General features: G+C 43.4%; 1 protein-coding gene and 1 pseudogene across 2 annotated transcripts; both read left to right on the top strand.

Annotated features, from left to right (window-relative positions):
* Positions 1-16,117, top strand: part of LOC111980029 (equilibrative nucleobase transporter 1-like) — a 23,361-nt pseudogene extending 7,244 nt beyond the window's left edge.
* Positions 16,118-16,388: 271 nt separating this feature from the next.
* LOC111980691 (equilibrative nucleobase transporter 1) lies at positions 16,389-24,116 on the top strand. 2 transcript variants are annotated; one of them, XM_024011567.2, is made up of 8 exons: positions 16,398-16,866; positions 16,956-17,058; positions 17,329-17,414; positions 18,508-20,284; positions 20,889-21,961; positions 22,530-22,659; positions 23,169-23,215; positions 23,911-24,116. In XM_024011567.2, exons 5-8 carry the CDS (start codon positions 21,769-21,771, stop codon positions 24,099-24,101), a joined length of 561 nt encoding a protein of 186 aa, XP_023867335.2. In that variant the 5' UTR covers positions 16,398-16,866; positions 16,956-17,058; positions 17,329-17,414; positions 18,508-20,284; positions 20,889-21,768; the 3' UTR covers positions 24,102-24,116. The 2 variants fall into 2 exon arrangements, with proteins under 2 accessions (XP_070305626.1, XP_023867335.2); XM_070449525.1 differs by lacking the exons at positions 20,889-21,961; positions 22,530-22,659; positions 23,169-23,215; positions 23,911-24,116 and having other exon boundaries at positions 16,389-16,866; positions 18,508-19,642.
* The last annotated feature ends 1,496 nt before the right edge of the window (positions 24,117-25,612 follow it).

Raw genomic sequence — 25,612 nt, 5'->3', positions numbered from 1 at the left:
TGTTGACCAGAGCCCTACGGTATGAGCCCGTCTAAAGTAGTGCACTGGGACGGGGGGAAAGGAATTTCCAGGTGAACCTAAAGGAGAGCAGTCATTGATAAAAATCTATCAAAAATCTATCCGGTTTATTACAAGAGTTCAGGGAGAACCTCCAGAACAGAAGCAGAGAACATTTCTAATGTTAATCACATTATCACAGAGATTCTGGAAACACCAGCCTGAGGAACTTGTAGGAATTCTCATCATCAGCTGCTATAGAATCAGAGTGTCACAGAGACACAGTGTGTTTGGCGTCAAACCTGAACCACATTCAACACCAGCAGACATTTATACCGGCAGTTAAACAGGTCAAAGGTTGGAACGTCCCCACTGGGCACAGACGTCAGTTCAACGTCTAGTTTTGATTTACATTGTTGAGTTGTCAACTGACGTGAATTCAACGCTAAATCAATAACAAACCAAAAAATCACCATGTCATTGGATTTAAGTAAAACGTTTGGGGTAACAATATATGAAATACTCTTACGTTGATGACTTTGAAATCCAATTCGTTTTCCACGTTGATTCAACGTCAATTACGTGGATGTTTGGCTTGAAATATGTGGAAACAACATTGATTCAGCCAGTTTTTGTCCAGTGGGTCAGTACTTAGTTCCAACCGATAATTATAGACTAACAGGGTTAATTAAACATGGTTAACTCCTGTTTCCCCAATGGAATGCATCTGTCTGCGTCTTGCCGCACATGGCATCATGTTTATTACATATCAATCCATATCAACAGAAAAAATACAAGAAAATAATTTCTCCAATAATTTCATTGTCATTTCAGATACAGACAGTGTGTTTATAGATTTTTCCCTGACAATGTGTCACGCCCTGACCGTAGAGATCCTTTTTATGTCTCTATTTGGTTGGTCAGGGCGTGAGTTTGGGTGGGCATTCTATGTCTGTGTTTCTATGTTGTCCTTGTTTTGTATTTCTATGTGTTTGGCCTGGTATGGTTCTCAATCAGAGGCAGCTGTCTATCGTTGTTCTGATTGAGAATCATACTTAGGTAGCCTGTTCCCACCTGTGTTTGTGGGTGGTGTTTTTCTGTTTGTGTGTGTTCACATTACAGGACTGTTCGTTTATCTTCAAGTGTTTCATGTTTTAATAAAATAATGAACACTTACCACGCTGCACCTTGGTCCTCCTCTCCTTCTCCAGACGACGATCGTGACACACATGATTTATTTTTTTATTTTTATTTCAACTTTATTCAACCAGGTAGGCAAGTTGAAAACAAGTTCTCATTTGCAACTGCGACCTGGCCAAGATGAAGCATAGCAATTGAACAAACAACAAACAGAGTTACACATGGAATAAACAAAACATACAGTCAAAAATACAGTAGAAAAAAGATAACAAAAGTCTATATACAGTGAGAGCAAATGAGGTAAGATAAGAGAGTTAAGGCAAAAATAGGCCATGGTGGCGAAGTAATTACAATATAGCAATAAACACTGGAATGGTAGATGTACAGAATATGAATGTGCAAGTAGAGATACTGGGGTGCAAAGGAGCAAGATAAATAAATAATACAGTATGGGGATGAGGTAGATAGATGGGCTGTTTACATGATGACAATGGTGATGGTATTTTCCACATTTTGTTACGTTACAGCCTTACTCAAATTTATTACATTGTTTTCCCCCTCATCAATCTGCACACAATACCCATAATGACAAAGCAAAAACAGGTTTTGGGAAATGTTTGCTAATTTATTCAAAATAAAAACTGATACCCCCATTTACATAGGTATTCAGACCTTTTTTACTCAGTAGTGTGTGAAGCACCTTTGGCAGCGATTACAGCATTGAGTCTTCTTGGGTATGTCGCTACAAGCTTGGCACACCTGTATTTGGGAGTTCTCCCATTCTCTGCAGATCCTCTCAAGCTCTGTCAGGTTGGATGGGAGCATTGCTGCACAGCTTTTTTAGGTCTCTTCAAACATTTTTGATCAGATTCATGTCTGGCCACTTCACAACATTGAGACTTGTCCCGAAGCCACTCCTGGTTGTCTTGGCTGTTGCTTAGGGTCATTGTCCTGTTGCAAGGTGAACCTTCGCCCAACATGCACTCTGGAGCAGGTTTTCATCAAGGATCTCTCTGTACTTGCTCCGTTCAGGTTTCCCTCAATCCTGACTAGTCTCCAGTCCCTGTCGCTGAAAAACATCCCCACAGCATGATGCTGCCACACCATGCTTCACTGTAGGGATGGTGCCAGGTTTCGTACAGACGTGACACTTAGCATTCAGGCCAACATTTGTTTCTCATGGTCTGAGAGTCTTTAGGTGCCTTTGGCAAACCCAAGCGGCTGTCATGTGCCTTTTACGGAGGAGTGGTTTCCGTCTGCCACTCTACCATAAAGGTCTGATGGTGGAGTGCTGCAAAGATGGTTGTCCTTCTGGAAGGTTCTCCCATCTCCACAGAGGAACTATAGAGTTCTGTCAGAGTTACCATTGGGTTCTTGGTCACTTCCCTGACCAAGGCCCTTCTCCCCCGATTGCTCATTTGGCTGGCGGCCAACTCTAGGAAGAGTCTTGGTGGTTCCAAACTTCTTCCATTTAAGAATGATGGCCAATGGGGTCTTGGGGACTTTAATGCTGCAGAATTTTTTTGTACCCTTCCACAGATCTGTTCTGACATAATCCTGTCTCGGAGCTCTGCAGACAATTCCTCGACGTCATGGCTTGGTTTTTGCTCTGACATGCACTTCAACGTGGGACCTTATAGACAGGTGTGTGCCTTTCCAAATCATGTCCAGTCAATTGAATTTACCACAGGTGGACTCCAACAAGTTGTAGAAACACTCAAGGATGATCAATGGAAACAGATGCACCTGGGCTCAATTTCGAGTCTTGTAGCAAAGGGTCTGAATACTTATGCAAATAAGGTATTTATTTTATTTCATAAACCTGTTTTCACTTCATCATTATGGGTATTGTGTGTAGATTGCTGAGGATTTAAAAAAATAATAAGGCTGTGTGATAAAGTCAAGGGGTCTGAATACTATCCGAAAGCACTGTGTCTCTAAATCAAATGTTATCATGATACCAAACCATCACAAAAAGACCCATGCTCATAACCTCCCTCGCCCCTACCACCCTCCCTCACCTGCTCCTCGCCCCTACCACCCTTCCTCACCTGCCTCCTCGCCCCTACCACCATCCTCACCTGCCTCCCTCGCCCTACCACCTCCCACCGCCTCCTCGCCCTACCACCCTCCTCCCTGCCTGCGTCTTCTTTCCAGATGTCTATACACCACGGGACCTGTTGATCACTGGCTCCAGTCCAGGTATTTTTATAACATATTGAAATGTCGGTTAGCGTGTCTAGACCTTCGGTCTCTAATTGACGTTATAGTTTTTTATTAGGAATTATTGCCCCCCCCCCCCCGCTTCTCTCTCACACACACAGAGCAGTCAGCGTTGCTGTTCCTGCCATCTCGTGCTTGATCACATCGGAATGTTGTTCTACACCACCAATCTCAGGTTGGTCTCTTTCAAAGCTACAGTCTGTCATTTCTATGTCATGACATGCATCTGGTCAACAAATTGTAAACTAGTGGTCATCTCTGTACCTCTGTCTCATTCAGGTGGGGAACCTGTTCGACAGCCACCGTTCCACGGTCATATCGGTCTACGCCGGGCCTTCGACTCCTCCGCCGCTGTCTTCCTCATCATCAAGGTAACACAGCATCTCCTATGACTATCCTTATGACTATTCCTCAATGTGGGACAGTTTACTGAGGGTTTAACTGTTGAAAACCTCCTAACTTCCTGAAATTCCTCAATGTGGGACAGTTTACTGAGGGTTTATACTGTTGAAAACCTCCTGCTTCCTAATATTCCTCAATGTGGGACAGTTTACTGAGGGTTTATACTGTTGAAAACCTCCTGATTCCTGAATATTCCTCAATGTGGGACAGTTTACTGAGGGTTTATACTGTTAAAACCTCTACTTCCTGAATATTTCCATGTGGGACATGTTTAATGAGGGTTTATACTGTTGAAAACCTTCTGACTTCCTGAATATCCTCAATGTGGGACATGTTTAATGAGGTTTATACTGTTTAAAACCTTCTGACTTCCTGAATATTCCTCAATGTGGGACATGTTTAATGAGGGTTTATACTGTTGAAAACCTCCTGACTTCCTGAAATATTCCTCAATGTGGGACAGGTTACTGAGGGTTTATACTGTTGAAAACTCCTACTTCCTGAAATATTCCTCAATGGGACATGTTAATGAGGGTTTATACTGTTGAAAACCTTCTGACTTCCTGAATATTCCTCAATGTGGGACATGTTTACTGAGGGTTTATACTGTTGAAAACCTCCTGACTTCCTGAATATTCCTCAATGTGGGACATGTTTACTGAGGGTTTATACTGTTAAAACCTCCGACTTCCTGAATATTCCTCAATGTGGGACAGTTTACTGAGGTTTTACTGTTGAAAACTCCTGACTTCCGAATATTCCTCAATGTGGACATGTTTAATGAGGTTTATACTGTGAAACCTCCTGACTTCCTGAATATTCCTCAATGGGACATGTTTAATGAGGTGTATACTGTTGAAAACCTCCTGACTTCCTGAATATTCCTCAATGTGGGACATGTTTACTGAGGGGTTTATACTGTTGAAAAACCTCCTGACTTCCTGAATATTCCTCAATGTGGGACATGTTTACTGAGGGTTTATACTGGAAAACCTCCTGACTTCTGAATATTCCTCATGTGGGACATGTTAATGAGGGTTTATACTGTTGAAACCTCCTGACTTCCTGAAATTCCTTGATGTGGACAGATTTCCTGTGTTTTAACTGTTGCACAGTCAGCACCATGCTGTTTTCAGAAGGGACCTACAACAACTCAAATGTAGCATCTCTAGATGAACCATGAATCCAAACGTCATTAATGATTTGCTTCTCCTCAATCTGACCTTTGACTGACTGCTTTACTCCACTGTGACAGATGCAAACTTAGCTCAGGCAAAAAACAATAATGATTTAAGGAATCACTGATAATCAAAAGCGGTGAAGTAAGGATTCAACATGCTGTATATAACCTCTCCCTCTTTCCTCTCTCCCGCTTTCTCGCTCCCTCTTCCTCTCTCTCTCTCTCTCTCTGAAGTTTTTGTATGAAAGAGGGGGCTCTTTCCACTCCTCCTGCCTCGTCTCTCCGTCTGCAGCGTCATCCACGTCTTCCGACATTCTTCCTCATGCCCAAGACCCACATCCCCTACCCACTCCCCGACAGATACGCTTACGGGTCAGAAGAACTGTGACTCCCACGATGCACCACCACACCACACAACCAGACTAACAGTCACCATGGTGACCGACCACTATGGAAGCCAAACAGGACTGTCGGCGCCGTGATTTTAAAGCGGTGACTCTGACTTCAGCTCTTTGTGACAGGGTGAGCTGCGGTGGCCGGCGTTGGAAAGAGAGGGGGAGAGAGAGGAGATAAGGAGGGAGGAGGAGGGAGAGAAAAGAGATGTGAATGCCAAATATCAGAGGAATGCTGGTTACAGAAGGCCGAGAGTGCCCCGCTGCAGTTGCAGGACAAAGCAGGACCTTCCAGACCCGATCAGCCTGAGAGAGGTAAGAAACCGGTCATCCCAGTCAATTCAATTAAATATAAAGGGCTTTATTGGCATGAAATAGTCCTACATATTGTAAAAGTTAAAAAGCACTGAGAAAGTGAGCAACGTCATTCACTCAGCAGCCTCATACAGCCCACACAAGCATCATAGAATATTGCCCCAACCAACACCCAGTCTCTGTCCTCCTCCCTTCCTCCGTCTCTCCCTCTCTCTCTGTCCTTCAACCCCCTTCCTTCTCTCCGTCTCTCTCTGTCCTTCCCCCCTCTCTCTCTCTCTCTCTCTCTCTCTCAGTTACCAGTTTTAGGAGTTGTGTCCTGTCCTGGTTCTTCCTGTGCACCTGTCTGGTGGCTGTCATGCAGTTCTGTCACTTCCTGTTCATCGCCACGGTGAACCCCATGCTCAACCGGCTGGCCAACAGAGACCAGACCCTGGGTAAAAACTACCAGAAAAACACAAATACAACTATTTTTTCTGCCTCTGTGTAGACTACTTCCTAATTTAGTGGTTATCAATGCTGTTCTTTTCTCTCTCTCTCTCCTCTCTCTCTCTTCCTCCGTCTGTCTCTTGTTCTCTATCTTACCCCCACCTCTCTCTCCTCTCCCCCCACCTTCTCCCCCCCCCCCCTCTCTCTCTCTTTCTTTCTTTCAGTGAGTCAGTACACCAATGCCTTTGCCTTCACCCAGCTCTGTGGGTCCTCTGTGGTCCCTGGAACGGCCTCATCATGGACAGACACAAGGGAAGCCACTGCTCCAGGTGGGTGACATCATCGACGTTAAGGGCAGGTGACGGTGTGGGCATTAGAATAAGAATCACCTTTATTAACCAAGTACATTTACACACAGCACAATTTACCTGGTATATGGTGCTGCTATTGATAACAACATTACACACAGTCACAATGTTACCTGGTGATATGGTGCTGCTATTGATAGACAACATTTACACACAGTCACAATGTACCTGGTGATATGGGCTGCTAGTATAGACAACATTTACACACAGTCACAATGTTACCTGGTGATATGGTGCTGCTAGTGATAGACAACATTTACACACAGTCACAATGTTACCTGGTGATATGGTGCTGCTATGATAGGACAACATTTACACACAGTCACAATGTTACCTGGTGATATGGTTGCTGATAGTGATAGACAACATTTACACACAGTCACAATGTTACCTGGTATATGTGGTGCTGCTAGTGATAGACAACATTTACACACAGTCACAATGTTACCGTGTGATATGGTGCTGCTAGTGATAGACAAACATTTACACAACACCCCCCCCCCCCGCCCCGTCACAATGTTACCTGGTGATATGGTGCTGCTAGTGATAGACAACATTTACACACAGTCACAATGTTACCTGGTGATATTGTGCTGCTAGTGATAGACAAACATTTACACAGTCACAATGTTACCTGGTGATATGGTGCTGGCTAGTGATAACAACATTACACACAGTCACAATGTACCTGGTGATATGGTGCTGCTATGATAGACAACACACAGTCAAATGTTACCTGGGATATGGTGCTGCTATTGATAGACAAATTTACAACACAGTCACAATGTAACCTGGTGAATTTATGGTGCTGCTATTGATAGACAACATTTACACACAGTCACAATGTTACCTGGTGATATGGTGCTGCTATGATAGACAACATTTTAGAGACAGAATACAGACAATGAAGTTAAACAAAGTTTACATACATTATATACATTATATTATAAACCGGCTGGTTCGAGCCCTGAATGCTGATTGGCTGACAGCCGTGGTATATCAGACCGTATTCCATGGGTATGACAAAACATGTCTTTTTACTACTCTAATTACGTTGGTAACCAGTTTATAACAGCAATAAGGCACCTCAGGTTTGTGGTATATGGCCAATATACCACGGCTAAGGGCTGTTCTTACACACGACACAACGCAGAATGCCTGTATACAGTCCTTAGCCGTGGTATATTGGCCATTATACCACAAACCTGAGGGTCCTTATTGCTGTTATAAACTGGTTACCACGTAATTAGAAGTAGAAAAGACATGTTTTGTCATACCCATGGAATACGGTCTGAATATACCACGGCTGTCAGCCAATCAGCATTCAGGGCTCGAACCAGCCCGTTTATAATATAATGTATATAATGTATGTAAACTTTGTTTAAACTTCATTGTCTGTATTCTGTCTCTAAATGTTGTTCTATCACTAGCAGCACCAATCACCAGGTAACATTGTGACTGTGTGTAAATGTTGGTCTATCAATAGCAGCACCATATCACCAGGTAACATTGTGACTGTGTGTAAATGTTGTCTATCAATAGCAGCACCATTTCCCCAGGTAACATTGTGACTGTGTGTTGTCTATCACTAGCAGCACCATATCACCAGGTAACATTGTGACTGTGTAAATTTGTCTATCACAGCAGCACATATCACCAGGTAACATTGTGACTGTGTAAATGTTGTCTATCACTAGCAGCACCATATCACCAGTAACCTTGTGACTGTGTGTAAATGTTGTCTATCACTAGCAGCACCATATCACCAGGTAACATTGTGACTGTGTGTAAATGTTGTCTATCACTAGCAGCACCATATCACCGAGGTAAATTGTGACTGTGTTAAATTTGTCTATCACTAGCAGCACCATATCACCAGGTAAACATTGTGACTGTGTGTAAATGTTGTCTATCACTATCAGCACCATATCACCCAGGTAACATTGTGACTGTGTGTAAATGTTGTCTATCACTAGCAGCACCATATCACCAGGTAACAATTGTGACTGTGTGTAAATGTTGTCTATCACAGCAGCACCATATCACCAGGTAACATTGTGACTGTGTGTAAATGTTGTCTATCACTAGCAGCACCATATCACCAGGTAACATTGTGACTGTGTGTAAATGTTGTCTATCAATAGCAGCACCATATCACCAGGTAACATTGTGACTGTGGTGATAAATGTTGTCTATCAATAGCAGCACCCATATCACCAGGTAACATTGTGACTGTGTGTAAATGTTACTTGTTAATAAAGGATTCTTATTCTTTAATGCCCAGCCAACCGTTCACCTGCCCTTAACGTCGATGATGTCACCCACCTGGAGCCATGGCTTCCCCTGTGTTCTGTCCATGATGAGGCCGTTCCAGGCACCACAGAGGACCCCACAGACTGGGTGAAAGGCAAAGGCATTGGTGTACTGGACTCACTGAAGAAAGAAAGAGAGAGAGAGGGGGGGGGGGGGGAGAAGTGGGGGGGGGAGAAGAGAGAAGGTGGGGGTAGAGATAGAGAACAAGAGACAGACGAGGAGCGAAGAGAGAAGAGAGGAGAGAGAGAGAGGAAAAGAACAGCATTGATAACACTAAATTAGAGAAGTAGTCTACACAGAGGCAGAAAAATAGTTTGTATTTGTGTTTTTTCGTGTAGTTTTTACCAGGGTCTGGTCTCTGTTGGCCAGCCGGTTGAGCATGGGGTTCACCGTGGCGATGAACAGGAAGTGACAGAACTGCATGACAGCCACCCAGACCAGTGCCACAGGAAGAACCAGACAGGACACAACTCCTAAAACTTGGTAACTGAGAGAGAGAGAGAGAAAAAGGAGAGGGGGGAAGGACAGAGAGAGAGAGAAGGAAGGGGGTGAAGGACAGAGAGAGAGGGAGAGACGGAGAAGGGAGAGAGGACAGAGACTGGGTGTTGGTTGGGCAATATTCTATGATGCTTGTGTGGCTGTATGAGGCGTCTGAGTGAATGACGTTGCTCACTTTTCCAGTGCTTTTAACTTTTACAATATGTAGGACTATTTCATTGCCAATAAAGCCCTTTATATTTAATTGAATTGACTGGATACCAGTTTCTTACCTTCTCAGCTGATCGGGTCTGGAAGGTCCCTGCTTTTCCTGCAACTGAGCGGTGGCACTCTCGGCCTTCTGTAACACAGCATTCCTCTGATATTTGGCATTCACATCTCCTTTTCTCTCTCCTCCTCCTCCCTCCTTATCTCCTCTCTCTCCCCCTTCTCTTCCAACGCCGGCCACCGCAAGCTCACCCTTCACAAAGAGCTGAGTCAGAGTCACCGCTTTAAAATCACGCGACGACCAGTCCTGTTTGGCTTCCATAGTGGTCGGTCACCATTGTGACTGGTAGTCTGGTTGTGTGGTTCGTGTGCATCGTGGGAGTCACAGTTCTTCTGACCCGTAAGCGTATCTGTCGGGAGTGGTAGGGGATGTGGGTCTTGGGCATGAGAAGAATGTCCGGAAGACGTGGATGACGCTGCAGACGAGAGAACGAGGCAGGAGGAGTGGAAAGAGGACCCCTCTTTCATACAAAAACTTCAGAGAGAGAGAGAGAGAGAGGAAGAGGGAGCGAGAAAGCGGGAGAGAGAGAAAGAGGGAGAGGTTATATACAGCATGTGTGAATCCTTACTTCACCGCTTTTGATTATCAGTGATCCTTAAAATCATTATTGTTTTTCCCTGAGCTAAGTTTGCATCTGTCACAGTGGGAGTAAAGCAGTCAGTCAAAGGTCAGATTGAGGAGAAGCAAATCATTAATGACCGTTTGGATTCATGGTCATCTAGAGATGCTACATTTGAGTTGTTGTAGTCCCTTTCTGAAAACAGCATGGGCTGACTGTGCAACAGTTCAAACACAGGAAATCTGTTCCCACATCAAGGAATATTCAGGAAGTCAGGAGGTTTTCACAGTATAAAACCCTCATTAAAACATTGTCCCACATTGAGGAATATTCAGAAGTCAGGAGGTTTTCAAACAGTATAAACCCTCAGTAAACATGTCCCACATTGAGGAAGATTCAGGAAGTCAGGAGGTTTTCAACAGTATAAACCTCAGAAACATGTCCACATTGAGGAATATTCAGGAAAGTCAGGAGGTTTTCAACAGTATAAACCCTCATTAAACATCGTCCCACATTGAGAATGATCAGGAAGTCAGGAGGTTTTCAACAGTATAAACCCTCATTAAACATGTCCCACCATTGAGGAATATTCAGGAATCAGGAGGTTTTCAACAGTATTAAACCCTCAGTAAACCTGTCCACATTGAGAATATTCAGGAAGTCAGGAGGTTTTCAACAGTATAAAACCCTCAGTTAAACATGTCCCACATTGAGGAATATTCAGGAAGTCAGGAGTTTTCACAGTATAACCCTCAAGTAAACATGTCCCACATTGAGGAATATTCAGGAAAGTCAGAACGTTTTCCAACAGTATAAACCCTCATTAAGAACCATGTCCCACATTGAGGAATATTCAGAGAAGTCAGGGAGGTTTTCAACAGTATAAACCCTCAGTAAACCTGTCCCACATTGAGGAATATTCAGGAAGTCAGGTTTTCAACAGTATAAAACCCCTCATTAACATGTCCCACATGAGGAATATTTCAGGAAGTCAGAAGGTTTTTAAACAGTATAAACCCTCATTAAACATGTCCCACATTGAAGGAAATTCAGAGGAAGTCAGAAGGTTTTCAACAGTATAAACCCTCACTTAAACATTGTCCCACATTGAGAAATATTCAGGAAGTCAGAAGGTTTTAAACAGTATAAACCCTCAGTAAACCTTCCCACATTTGAGGAATATTCAGAAGTCAGGAAAGTTTTCAACAGTATAAACCCTCAGTAAACCTGTCCCACATTGAGGAATATTCAGAGAATCAGGAGGTTTTCAAACAGTATAAACCCTCAGAAACCTGTCCCACATTGAGGAATATTCAGGAATTAGGAGGTTTTCAACAGTTTCAAACCCTCAGTTAAACCTGTCCCACATTGAGGAATAGTCATAAGGATAGTCATAAGAAGATGCTGTTTTACCTTGATGATGAGGAAGACAGCGGCGGAGGAGTCGAAGGCCCCGGCGTAGACCGATATGACCGTGAACGGTGGCTGTCGAAACAGGTTCCCCCACCGAATGAGACAGAGGTACAGAAGATGACCACTATGTTTACAATTTGTTGACCAGATGCATGTCATGGACATAGAAATGACAGACTGTTAGCTTTGAAAGAGACCAACCTGAGCATTGTGGTGTAGAACAAACATTCCAGATGTGATCAGGCACGAGATGGCAGAAAACAGCAACGCTGACTGCTCTGTGTGTGTGAGAGAGAAGCGGGGTGGGGGGCAATAATATCCTTAATAAAAAAACTTATAACGTCCAATAGAGAGACAAGGTCTAGACACGCTAACCGACATTTCAATATGTTATAAAAAATACCTGGAACTGAGCCAGTGATCAACAAGGTCCCCGTGGTGTATAGACATCTGAAAGAAGACGCAGGCAGAGGAAGGGGGGTAGGCGAGGGAGGCAGTGAGGGAGGTGGTAAGGGCAGGAGGCAGGTGAGGGATGGTGGTAGGCGAGGGAGGCAGTGTGAGAAGGGTGTAGGGGCGAGGGCAAGCAGGTGAAAAATCGGGGGAGGTTGGTAGGGGCCGAGGGAGGTTATGAGCATGGGTCGTTTTGTGATGGTTTGGTATCATGATAACATTGATTTAGAGGACACAGTGCTTTCGGATATTTATTCAGACCCCTTGAACGTTATCCACACAGCCTTATTTATTTTTTAAATCCTCAGCAATCTAACACAATACCCCATAATGATGAAGTGAAAACAGGTTTATTGAAATAAAAAAATACCTTATTTGGCATAAGTATTCAGACCCTTTGGCTACAAGACTCGAAATTGAGCCCAGGTGCAATCCTGTTCCATTGATCATCCTTGAGCTTTTCTACAACTTGAGTGGAGTCCACCTGTGGTAAATTCAATTGACTGGACATGATTGGAAAAGGCACACCACCTGCTATAAGGTCCCACTGTTGACAGGCATGTCAGAGCAAAAACCAAAGCCATGACGTCGAAGAATTGTCTGCAGAGCTCCGAGGACAGGATTATGTCAAGAAACAGATCTGTGAAGGTTACAAAAAAATTCTGCAGCATTAAAGTCCCCAAACCACATTGGCCATCCATTCTTAAATGGAAGGAAGTTTGGAACCCCAAGACTCTTCCTAGAGTTGCCGCCCAGCACAAAACTGAGCAATTCGGGGAGAAGGGCCTTGGTCAGGAAGTGACCAAGAACCCAATGGTAACTCTTGAACAGAACTCTATAGTTCCTTCTGTGGAGATGGGAGAACCTTCCAGAAGGACAACCATCTTGCAGCACTCCACCATCAGCCTTTATGGTAGAGTGGACAGACGGAAACCACTCCTCCGTAAAAGGCACATACAGCCCGCTTGGAGTTTGCCAAAGCACCTAAAGACTCTCAGACCATGAGAAACAAAATTGTTGGCCTGAATGCTAAGAGTGTCACGTCTGTACGAAACCTGGCACCATCCCTACAGTGAAGCATGGTGGTGCAAGCATCATGCTGTGGGGATGTTTTTCAGCGACAGGGACTGGGAGACTAGTCAGGTATTGAGGGAAACCTGAACGGAGCAAAGTACAGAGCAGATCCTGATGAAAACCCTGCTCCAGGTGCTCATGACCTCAAACTGGGCGAAGGTTCACCTTGAACAGGACAATGACCCCTAAAGCACACAGCCAGACAACGCAGTAGTGGCTTCGGGACAAGTCTCAATGTTTGTGAAGTGGCCCAGACATGAATCTGATCAAAAATGTTTGAAGAGACCTAAACAAAGCTGTTGCAGCAATGCTCCCCATCCAACCTGACAGAGCTTGAGAGGATCTGCAGGAAATGGAGAAAACTCCCCCCAAATACAGGTGTGCCAAGCTTGTAGCCGACATACCCAAGAAGACTCAATGCTGTAATCGCTGCCAAAGGTGCTTCAACAAACTACTGAGTAAAAAAGGTGCTGAATACCTATGTAAATGGGGTATCAGTTTTTTATTTTGAATAAATTAGCAAACTTCCCAAAACCTGTTTTTTGCTTGTCATTATGGGAGTATTGGGTTGCAGATGATGAGGGGAAAACAATGAATAAATTTGAGTAAGGCTGTAACGTAAACAAAATGTGAAAATACCATCACCATTGTCATCATGTAAAACAGCCCATCTATCTACCTCATCCCATACTGTATCTATTTATTTATCTTGCTCCTTTGCACCCAGTTCTCTTACTTGCACATTCATATTCTGTACATCTACCATTCCAGTGTTTAATTGCTATATTGTAAATAGACTGTCGCCACCATGGCCTATTTATTGCCCTAACTCTCTTATCTTACCTCATTTGCTCTCACTGTATATAGACTTCTTGTTATCTTTTTTCTACTGTATTTTTGACTGTATTTTGTTTTATTCCATGTGTAACTCTGTGTTGTTCGTATTGTCGAATTGGCTATGCTTCATCTTGCCAGGTCGCAGTTGCAAATGAGAACTTGTTTTTTCAACTTGCCTACCTGGTTGAATAAAGTTGAAAAAAAAATAAAAAATCAAATCATTGTTCACGATCGTCCGTCTGGAGAAGGAGAGGAGGACCAAGGTGCAGCGTGGTAAGTGTTCATTATTTTAATTTAAAACATTGAAACACTTGAAGATAAACGAACAGTCTGTAATGTGAACAACAACAAACCCCCTCAGGCCTTATTGCTTAATTAGGTGTCTTTAGGTGGCCATTTTGTAAAGTAGTCTGGCCTGACTGCTGGCTGTGGATCTTGCACTTTGTGATAACTGTTAATTGGTTGATACATCTATTGATTTAGATGGTGAATAAGTCCTGGAAAAGCTTACAGCTGTAGTTAAAGATGGACTCTATTTATTTAAACACAGTAGACCCAAGCAACAAGCAGTTAAAATGAAAGTCGTAAGTATCTCAATCAACCTTTCATCCTCACCTAACTCTTTCTATGTCTTTCCCCTCTCTCCCACCCTCTCTCCCTCACCTCCCTCCCTCCCGCCTCTCTCTGACACACTCTCCCTTCTCTCTCCCCCTCTTTCTCTCCCAAAAGGAGAGACGAAGCAAGAAGCCGACCTGCGCTCCTCTTCTCTCTCCCTCTTCCTCACCTCCCTCCAGTGCCTCCTCTTCTACGTCTGCTTCTCTTCTCCTCTCCTTCCTCTCCAGTACCTCACCTTCATCCTGCAAGTCCTCAACAGTGCCTTCATCTATGGTGGACACCAAGCCTTCCTCACCATCGCGTACGTTCACACTGTGTGTGTTATGTCTCCTATCCTAAAGCACCCCCAGCCCCACCACAGCAATTTAACCCTACCTCTACCACCATTACTACTATTGCTTTTACCATCGAGGACCACTTTGGAAATAAGCATTTTAATTAATACTTTAAARTGATATCCTCTGGGTCCACATTATACATTTTGTTGTATATGTCTGTTACCCAAAATAAATTCAATTCAACAAAAGAAAACTCCACTAGTCATCCATTAGTTTAATCCGTCTGTCTTCTTCTTTTCCTCTCGTCTCCCCAMCAGGTTTCCCGGCTGCCATTTTGGTAAGTTGTCTGGTCTGATAACATCTCTGTCAGCTGTGGTTCTGCTGCTCCAGTTCCCTGTTCTACACCTCATCAGAGAGTTCCTGCATGGAGAYCCTATCTATGTGAGTCAGTCAGTCAACTTCTTTATCCTACAGAAAACAGTAGGGGYCTCATACMTGTGTAATGAACTAGGGTTATATACCTTTGAGTGTTTACCAAGCCTCTCATCGRGTACCCGCTGTTGTTCTACGTATTTGGTGTATTCCAGAACTAGCACAACTGTTTCAACAAGTGAGGGGCTTGGTGATGACTAGATTGATGGAATCAGATGTGCTAGAACTGTAATACATTAAGTAAGTAGAATGGCTGGAGTACTGGAGAGGATGTTTTGGGAAACAGATAGACCACAGGCTCTGCACAAGGGGGCTAATCTTGTGTTCTTCTTCCCACCTCTCCTCTCTCCAGTGAACGTGGTCTGACCCTCCTCACCCTCCTCACCTTCATCCACCCCTCCACGTCCACCTCCACTGCCGCTCTCTAGCCAATCAGAGGAGGGCTAAACAGGAATGGCAAACTCGGGTCAAAGGTCACGTTGCAACAGGCTGGTGGATGTGACTATAACCAACAACAACAGTGGTGCGTCTCAATAGTCTAAAGTCGCTTCCTCTCCTTTCTCCTTTCCTTTGACAACATTGATCTGATTCAATTGACAGGTGAAAACAGGGTATATGTCCCAATGTGCCCTATCCCCTACATAGCACTACTTTTGATGGACCCTGGTTAAAAGTATCACTATAGTTTTGCCAAAGGTACATTGAGACACAGACAGTGCCTCTGTAGGACGCCTTCCCTTCGCCATCTTGCTTTCACTGTCCGTGAAGGAGAGGAGACGAGAGGAGAGAAAGCGTCTTTAGACTGTTAGGATGCATCCAGGACCATTGACACTACATCATGACAATGCCACTGACTGTTCAAGGCAGGTAAAGGAGGACAGTGCCAAAGTGAATACCTACTGTAATGTGTGTTAACCTGTCTGATTGTAATAAAGAATACAACTAAACTGTGAAACAACAAAGTCCAAAGTATAGTTTAATTGATAAGTTTGAATGGTCAAAATATCAATCACATGGTTATATATGTGGCTCCCAATGGCGCAGCCGTCTACAGCACTGCATCTCAGTGCTAGAGGCGTCACTACAGACCCTGTTCGATCCCGTATCACAACCGCCGTGATCGGAGTCCCATAGGGCGATGCAGAATTGGACTCAGCATGCGCCCGCAAATTTTTTTCAACTCTCATGTCACTATAAATTGAATGAGACGTCATCACGTCATGTTGCATTGTTATTATTGTAGACACAGAACAGGGATTTGTAAACCGCTATGATCTGGGCTTTAACTACCCAACCAAGTGTCCACTTACAGCCACAGTGTTTAAACATATTAAAATCAATATCGTTATTTTCCCTTTAAAACTTGCCATTATCAATATCTAGCTAGCTAGGCTATTCTAGCTAGAATGTCGGACCGAATGTTTCAGACGCAGTGTCGTTCCATCATGGAAGCTCTATCCACCGCCGCCATGGCGGAGATAACCAAACTGTGGACGAGTACTCCCGTTTTTACGTGGGGAACTGTCACGGAAAAAACACGATAACGAAATCCTGATGAAAAAGCTGAAAGTAGTTGAAAACCGGCACCGGAAAAAGACATCTACGATTGAACACGGCGGGACGGAATTGGCACTGTGCTGCGCGCAGAGACTTTGGAACGGGGTTCCCTACCGCACCACACGCCCCGTACGTGTTTATGGATTTCATTTTAAATGCTTGGTGCTTTAAATCGACAGTCGAAAATGAGTAAGGTGGCCTCTTCTCTTTCCATGCAGAAACCAACAGAGAACAAAAGCCCGACCAAGTCTTTACGCAGCAGGGTTGCAGCAGCAACTCGAGTAATGGACCCGCGCGCGGCGCGGACAATGGACGGACGAGGTAGTGTAGCCGCTACACATTACACTTTTTGTTTTATCAGCAGTAAAATAGTTAATCGTGGGCATGGTATTGATATTATTTTCAGCTGAATTATAGTATATAAAAATTACATAAGGATTAATAAAACATTTTCTAAAATAGGCTAATAGGCAGTATAGGAAAATATTAATGCATTACACAGGCATACATGCAAGTAATGTTATGTAATTCGCCTCCAATTAACAATGCATGATCACACTATCACCGTGTGTCCCGTCTGTCCGTTGACAGACCACTGTAACAGTTACCATCAAACAAGAGAGACTGAGGAGGACGGCCCAGGGAATGTGGTGCCCCAAATGAACTGAGGATGAATGGTGAGGAACAAACCACGTTTCCATCCACCGTTTTTATACAAGGAAAGTCATGCCGAATTTTTTTTATCAACAGCTGTGATGAAAAAGTTTCGGAACAATTTTATAAAATGCCAACAGATAATTTGTTCATTCGACATGTGTGAACCTTTTTTCTGTAAAGAATTATCGAAATTGCCGATTAAACGCCTCTATGCGCAAATATTGATATTATAACCATCATATCGAAGTAAACTTGGAGTCACGTGATGATATGTTGTGTGTTAGTCCCACTAGGACTCGGGAAACCATGCAGTTTATTAGGCTACAGATGAAATAACAGGATGAACTTCAGGGTGGTGCTGCTCCTTTCCCATAAATATCATTGGTCTGATTCTGGGGATGCTTGACTGCCGTTTGACAAATATTCTCGCTCCATAATAATTTAGGTTTAAAGTTTATTTCCTGCAATTCTACACATTTTGTAATGGGGTGCAGAGAATATTTTGCCATTTTAAAGGTCATTTTCTTGCAATTCTATACATTTTGCAATGTCTAATGTGTATTCATGTGATATTTGAGTGACTCAACAAAATAAACCTAGCAATTTTTTTTTTAGTTGATCTGGACATTTCTGACAAGTTATTTATAGCTCTCTAAGGCATGCAATGGCTGACATGACAAGAGGAAAGCTGATCATGTACTACCCAACTTCCAAACTGCACCTTGTGCATTCTCCTGTTTCAAGTTGAAAGCCGGACTGAGTTCCTTTTTTAAAATCCGCAACAAGTCCGTTTGGTGGAAACACACCACTGGTGGGAAAATGTACATATTTTCTTATGCAGATTTTAGAATATTCACATTAAATTGKATGTAAACCTAGCTACTGAGAGAGAAGGAAAGAGCTTACATGAAATGAGGGAGGAAGGGAGGCCAAGTTCAAACATCCAGCCAGCAAAATGCAATATTACATGGTGGTGATGATGATGATGGTGGTAGTGATGATGATGGTGGTGGTGGTGATGATGATGATGGCGATGATGGTGGTGGTGAGGATGATGATGATGACATTGCCTTCTGTTCTCTATCCCGTGTTGCCCCCTCTCCTGCATGTAAGCTCCTGAGCATTCCACCACTCCACTGGTCGCCCGGCAACCGCATCCCACTGATCAGAGCAGTTTTGAGGAGGACTGGGGGTTCCAGAGTACACCACCAGGGGGTAGAGATGAGCTCACTGACTCTATGGAACACAACATAGAAGTGGAACATAGAACTATGGGACACCACATAGAAGTAGAACATAGAACTATGGGACACCACATAGAACAGGAACATAGAACTATGGAACACCTAGAACTGGAACATATAACTCTGGAACATGACCTCAGTAGCAGCTCTCACTGCCTGGACCAGGACCAGCCTGTAGTAGTTGAGGAGATCCGCCTCAAGAGGGAGCCAGAGAGCCCATGTCCAGACCTCAACCCACTACCGGGAGGAGAACCAGGCCTGGAGGTCGACCAGGRGGATCTGGGCCAAACGTACCCCGAGTATGCAGCACTGAACCTGGGGTACGGTGGCTACACAGACACCTCTGGTCTATTTTTCACCTACTCGTCAGAAAACCAACAACACACTTCCTCCTCGACAACGACCACAGACGATTACGCATCGTTCCCGGGGAAACACTCCGTCACCGTCATGCCTGGTCACCATGGAGACCAAAGAGGAAATGGTGGGACTGTCAGAACTCGAGCTCCCCTCAGTAAAGAGAAGGAGGGGAGGTTCGTATGCAAACATTGTGGGAAGGGTTTCCCCTACATCAGCTGCCTTAAGCGGCACGCCCTCAACCACACGAGAGAGAGGATGCATCACTGCTCCGTGTGTGGGCGGAGCTTCATCAGACCCAGTCACCTGAGGAGGCATGAACTGCTGCACACGGGTGTCCGACCCTTCGCCTGCGCACTATGTGGACGCCACTTCTCGCATGGTGCACACCTCCAAGCTCACATGAAGACACACACGTGATGGAAGTGCCCTGTGTGTGACGTAATTGATGTGTGTGACGTAATTGACTTCTTGTTTTGCATATGATCTAAAGTTATGTGGAAAGACTTGAACCAGTTTTACAAAGGGGGATTCCACATAAAATCAAGAGTTCAATACATACAGTAGACATCTGTTCTGTGAATTGGCMTTTATTGTAGCCTGCTGTGTTGCTAGGCAGTTTCTGAGTAAAATGCTGATGGTTGAGATGGCTGCTTTCATTGGTCAAGTTACTTTTTAATTCCAGAAGATGTATTTTATTATTGCTGTCAAATCATATTCCAAGTTTGTATTTCCATTTTACAATGAATGACATTATCATCGGAAATCCCACACAGCTGTGAGTAGCTAGGCCTACTTTTAGAGTGTATATTTAAGGCCTGAGGGGGTGTGGTATATGGCCAAGGCTAAGGGCTGTTCTTATGCACAACACAACACGGAGTGTCTGGACACAGGTGGTATATTGGCCATATACCACAAACCCCCGAGGTGCCTTATTGCTATTATAAACTGGTTACAAGTGTAATTAGAACAGGAAAAATACATGTTTTGTCATACCCCTGGTATATGYCTGATATACCATGGYTTTCAGCCAATTAGCACTCAGGGCTCTACCACCCAGTTTATAATTAGATGTAAGCAACTGGAGACAACTCACCACTCACATATATTTTGGTCATTTAGCCTAGTCCCCAATGCCTGGCCAACGCTTGCGTCGCGTGCACCATGCAGCGCAGGTGGAAARACAGACAGCGAATGGACWGGCACAACGCGGCGCCTGCGCGTAATGGTGACGAGGTTTCTGTTTARAGWTCTACCACAAATCAACAAGAGGATCGACATTAAACAAGGTGAGTARCTGGTATATAGGCTAATATCTGAATGTATAGGCTACAGMCTATGTATGGCATMGTTTTCATAGCCTACGATTTATGATTAATGCTGCATGGTTGAACTGTGGCCAGTGTAATAATTGTCATAAAAATTGCTCTACCATAGCCATACACGCTTTTATTGTTTTATGACAGCACAGTGTCCTACACTGGTCAACGTCCCGTTATAACCGAACTATTTTACTGTCTATTTTGAGGCGTTTTGGCACCATACTACAGATTGCACGCAAAGAAAACACAGTAATGCAATGACCGCATGGCGGATTAGTCTGTAGCTAATCTGATGTGGATTACCGTTATATGGCGAGTGTACTTTATCTGTTGTAGTCTTCCCGCACTGTAATGTAGGCTACAGCTCAGTACACATTCTCATACCATTAGCGGATTTACTACGCATTAGACCGTAGCCGATAGTCCCTAGGCTGTATTATTCCGATTTCCGAACTTGTATTATAATTATTTATCCTTAAAGTGTTTGATGTGCACTATGTATTATTATTATTATTGTTATTGCATTATTACACTGACACGTGTTGTATGCCTCTTCACGTGTATATTTTAGGGGAGAGATGAACAATCGCCTCTCTCTTCAAAGCAAATGAAAGGATCATTTATGAAATGGCAACAAAGGAATGAACAAAAGTCATGAGTTACACACTGAAGAAAAGAGGGAAATAAACACAAAGTGGAACAACAAGGAAGTGGAAAGAAAGGAGAAGAGAAAGAACACAATCTATAGACAGAGGGGCTGTAGAGCGACCACAGTTTACATCCAGGTTGAGAAACGTCCCACTCCTCGTGGGTTTAACCACTAGGCCCATATATGACGACTCATGTTAGTGTGCTATGAACTCAAATTCTACTGCTATTATTTCTACTATGGCCACCACTACCACTTCAAGTCTTAGGTGTTTGAAACCTGTCACAAAACGTGTTATCTCTAACAGCCATTGATTGAGAAGAAGGGGAGTTAACCAGATATTTTCTGATAGTGCAGTTTGAATTGAGATGCCGCCTTATCTCTCCCACCCACACTCCTTTCTAGTGATACAGCTACTTTTCAGCCAGTCGCTCTCAAATACCAAAGCAAGTATCAAGAGGGAATAAGATGAGGGGAGAGAGAGAGCGAGGGAGAGAGAGGAGGGAGAGAGAGAGAGAGAAGAGAGAGGGAGAGAGGATGGAGGACATATAGAAAAGTAAGACATAAGAGTCAGAGGATAGAAAAAGGGTCTCTTTGAATACAGTCACCCATTAACCTCACATTAATAAGCAACAAGAACAGTCCTTTGAGTGACAGTTAAACAGGCAGCCAGCCAGTCAGTCAAGGAGCAGGGAGTCATCAGTGCAGCCAGCAAGCCAGTCAGAGCAAGGACTCAGTCAGCCAGGCAGGTAGCTAGTCAGCCAGCCAGGCAGTCAGGCAGTCAGTCTGTTAATCAGCGAGGATGCTGGGATGCGAGGGGGGAGGGGTAGGGTTGCGCTACAGACTGACCCTGGCCACAGGGCTGGTGGAGTGTCTGTGTTTCGCCGGCGTGGTCTTCGGTTGGGCATCGCTGGTMTTCGTCCTGAAGACAGATGGATACTTCACTGACCTCTGTGTCAATCTGACTACTGGACCCAACAGTACAGTGGAAACAGGTGAGTAGTTCAATGCTATTCAGTTCAATATGACATAGAATAGAATAGATTGGAATAGAATATGAAGCACATTTGAGGAGTTCATACTAGAAAACTGAAGGACTTCTATCTTTCTCCCCCTCTCTATCTCTCTCTGTATTCCTCTCTTTCTGTATTCATCTCTCACTCTGCCCCATCCCCTCTCCCCCGCTCTCTCTCTCCTCATCCATCCATCCATCTCTCTCTCTCTCTCTCAGATTGTAGTGGAGAGGATGAACAGTTCTCCCTGGTTTTCATCATCCCTAATCTCTCTCCCAATCCCTCCATCTCTCTCTTTCTCAGACTGTAATGGACAGGATGAACAGGTCTCCCTGGTCTTCATCATCCCTAATCTCTCTCCCCATCACTCCGTCTCTCTCTTTCTCAGACTGTAGTGGACAGGATGAACAGGTCTCCCTGGTCTTCATCATCCCTAATCTCTCTCCCCATCCCTCCATCTCTCTGACTGTAGTGGACAGGATGAACAGTTCTCCCTGGTCTTCACCAAATCTAATCTCTCTCCCCATCCCTCCATCTCTCTCTCTCTCAGACTGTAGTGGACAGGATGAACAGTTCTCCCTGGTCTTTACCGTCACCTCCTTTATGAACAACTTCCTCACGCTTCCCAACGGATTCATCTTTGACCGCTTCGGCACCATGACAACGAGGCTTCTGGGAATGTGAGTCTTCTTTCAACTACAGAAATCCAGGCTTCATTGCTAGGGCCCAGAGTTTTTCCTGCCCTGGTCAGGTAAGGATGGCGATATACCCATATACAATGTGATATATGGCATATCCATTGCAAATAATTCTTACAATGTTAACATTTAAAGAATATAACTAGGTCCTGACCTCTGACCAGGATTTCCAGGACATCTGCAGAGTTTATTTACACATAGTCAATTAATTACAATTCTTCAGTAAGTTTATACCTAGACCGTCGCCTAGACGAGAGAGAGAGAGTGAGTGAGTCACTGAGTCAAAAGGGGGTGGGAAGGTGAGGGTCCATTCCTGGTTTACTCAGTCATTGTTTTTGTAGAATGTGTATGCATATTTTAATCTAAGTTCTACAGGTTTATTGAGGTTGTCTTCTGACCCAGTGAGAAATGTGTCACCGACTAAAGTTTAACAGACCATAACCCACTGTGTGAYACCTYTTTATCTACCTCTGCTCTGTGTTTCYCCTCAGATGTCTCTACACCACTGGTACACTGATGGTTGCCTTCTCCAGTTCAGGTGAACATMGACTGTACAGTATAACRGTTGTTATTCAATCAGAACAGCTCTTGATATTTGTGTATTTGATAAATGAACAAAGACAATCAATCAAATGTATTTATAAAGCCCTATTTACATCAGCAGATGTCACAAAGGGCTTGTAAGGAAACCCAGCCTAAAACCCTAAACAGCAAGCAATGCAGATGTAGAAGCACGGTGGCTAGGAAAAACTCCCTAGAAAGGCAGGAACCTAGGAAGAAACCTAGAGAGGAACCAGGCTCTGGCTGTTCCCGGTGGAAATTATAAGAGTACATGGCCATTAAGGCCAAATCGTTCTTCAAGATGTTCGAACGTTCATCGATGACCAGCAGGATCAAATAATAATCACAGTGGTTATAGAGGGTGCAACAGGTCAGCACCTCAGGAGTAAGTGTCAGTTGGCTTTTAATAGCTGAGCATTCAGAGGTCGAGAGACAGGTCGAGAGAGAGAGACACCGGGAGAAGGAGAGAGAGGGTTGAAACAGCAGGTCCGGGACATCAGGCAGACCAGCAGAAACTAGAGCAGCAGTACGACCAGATGGACTGGGACCCTGCAAAAGCATTAGGAAGAGCACATTCCTAGTGTAGAATGTTGGATGAGTAGAGATTGAACTTGACCTATGCTGTCTCTGTGTCTGTCTCTCTCTCTATCTCTCTATCTCTTTCTCTAATAGCTCTGTCCATGCTGCTGTTCCCAGCCCTGTCCTTCATCGCAGTGGGAGGTATATTGTTCCTCATCACAAACATACAGGTACAGCAGCATGCCATGACTCCTCAGTTTCAACACAGTTCTAGACAGTACAAACAGTATTCAATACATCTGTGTAACAGGTGTATGTCACACACTATTTTGTCTGACACATAAAACTGATATTTATTCAGTAAATACTGTATTTCTACTGTATACTATATGGATACTGTGTTTATACTGTGTACTATATGGATACTGTATTTCTACTGTATACTATATGGATACTGTATTTCTACTGTATACTAAATGGATACTGTATTTCTACTGTGTACTATATGGCTACTGTATTTCTACTGTGTACTATATGGATACTGTATTTCTACTGTGTACTATATGGATACACTGTATTTCTACTGTATACTATATGGATACTGTATTTATACTGTGTACTAATGGGTGGATGTATTCTTCTTTCTCTTTGATGAATGTCCACACTTGTTGAACTGTTGTTCGCGTACTTATGCAGAGAAATGGGGATAGCATGCTGTTTTCGTGGAGTCTAACATGGACTGTATCCACAGAATGTGACACTCGCGAGATGTCGGTATAGCCCTCTCGATTGTGAGAAGTCAATGAGAAACCACCATCCGAGACTCTTATATCCTTCGAGAGACAAACTATTCTTGTCCACACTCGATAATACAAAATAACACATGGTATCATCATGAGAGTCTCACACCTAGTAAACTGAGTAGGCCAATGCACAAGCAGGACAGTGAAGAAACTGTTTACAATCTGGAGAGGAGAGCACAATATATGAGTATCCTTTAATGCTACAGGATCGATGGCTGTTAAGTCATTGTATGAACTCATGAGTATAATCTAGCCTTAAAAAATGTCGACAAAAATTGTGCATGCCGTATAGGAAAGACCAATGATGAGCAATATATCAGTGCTTATACTGATTGATAAGTTTGATATTAATTTCAGATCCATATAATGATTACTCTCATTTGACTTTTTTCCACGATAGATTTGGTCGATTAATTACCCTATATAATAGCACAGCATCCTTAATTTTCCAAATGATGTAGTATATTGTAAGAATATCTATAATTTCCCATATATTTTGATATTCTATACACATCATATGCTATGAGACTATTGGCACAATAGCCTAATACTCCATATAATGATATACACCATGTTCATGGATCATAGAGCGTAAAGAATATAGGTCCTATATAATTTTTTTAATTGAGTAATTTATTGTAGGACACATATGAGACGAGTAGAATATTATACATCCAGATAAACCTCTGTTTGCTTAAAATGTAACTTGCTGAGATATTTTGAGTACGATATTGAATCCACCATTACTCTATGGTATTTTCCATATTTATGTCAGTATATCTCGTTTAGAGTAATTGTTTTATAAGCAACTTGATTGAGTCTCACATATACTTGGATATAAATTATTCTAATTGTGGAGGAGTTTATAGTATATGTTATTAGTGAGAGTATATCGGCAACACAACATATATATGATTAAAGTGAGTTTCTCTACATTTTTGAAGATCTAAGTGCATGAATCCAGTATAGAGCCAATCACACAAATCTATAGATAGATTGAGTTATGAAGGAGTTTGTTCGTTGTAGATATTGTAGAGATGACTTAGAGAACA

This window comes from Salvelinus sp. IW2-2015, linkage group LG20 (assembly GCF_002910315.2).
Source record: "Salvelinus sp. IW2-2015 linkage group LG20, ASM291031v2, whole genome shotgun sequence".
NCBI classification, from domain to species: domain Eukaryota; kingdom Metazoa; phylum Chordata; class Actinopteri; order Salmoniformes; family Salmonidae; genus Salvelinus; species Salvelinus sp. IW2-2015.
This window is presented reverse-complemented; position numbering and strand designations above follow the sequence as displayed.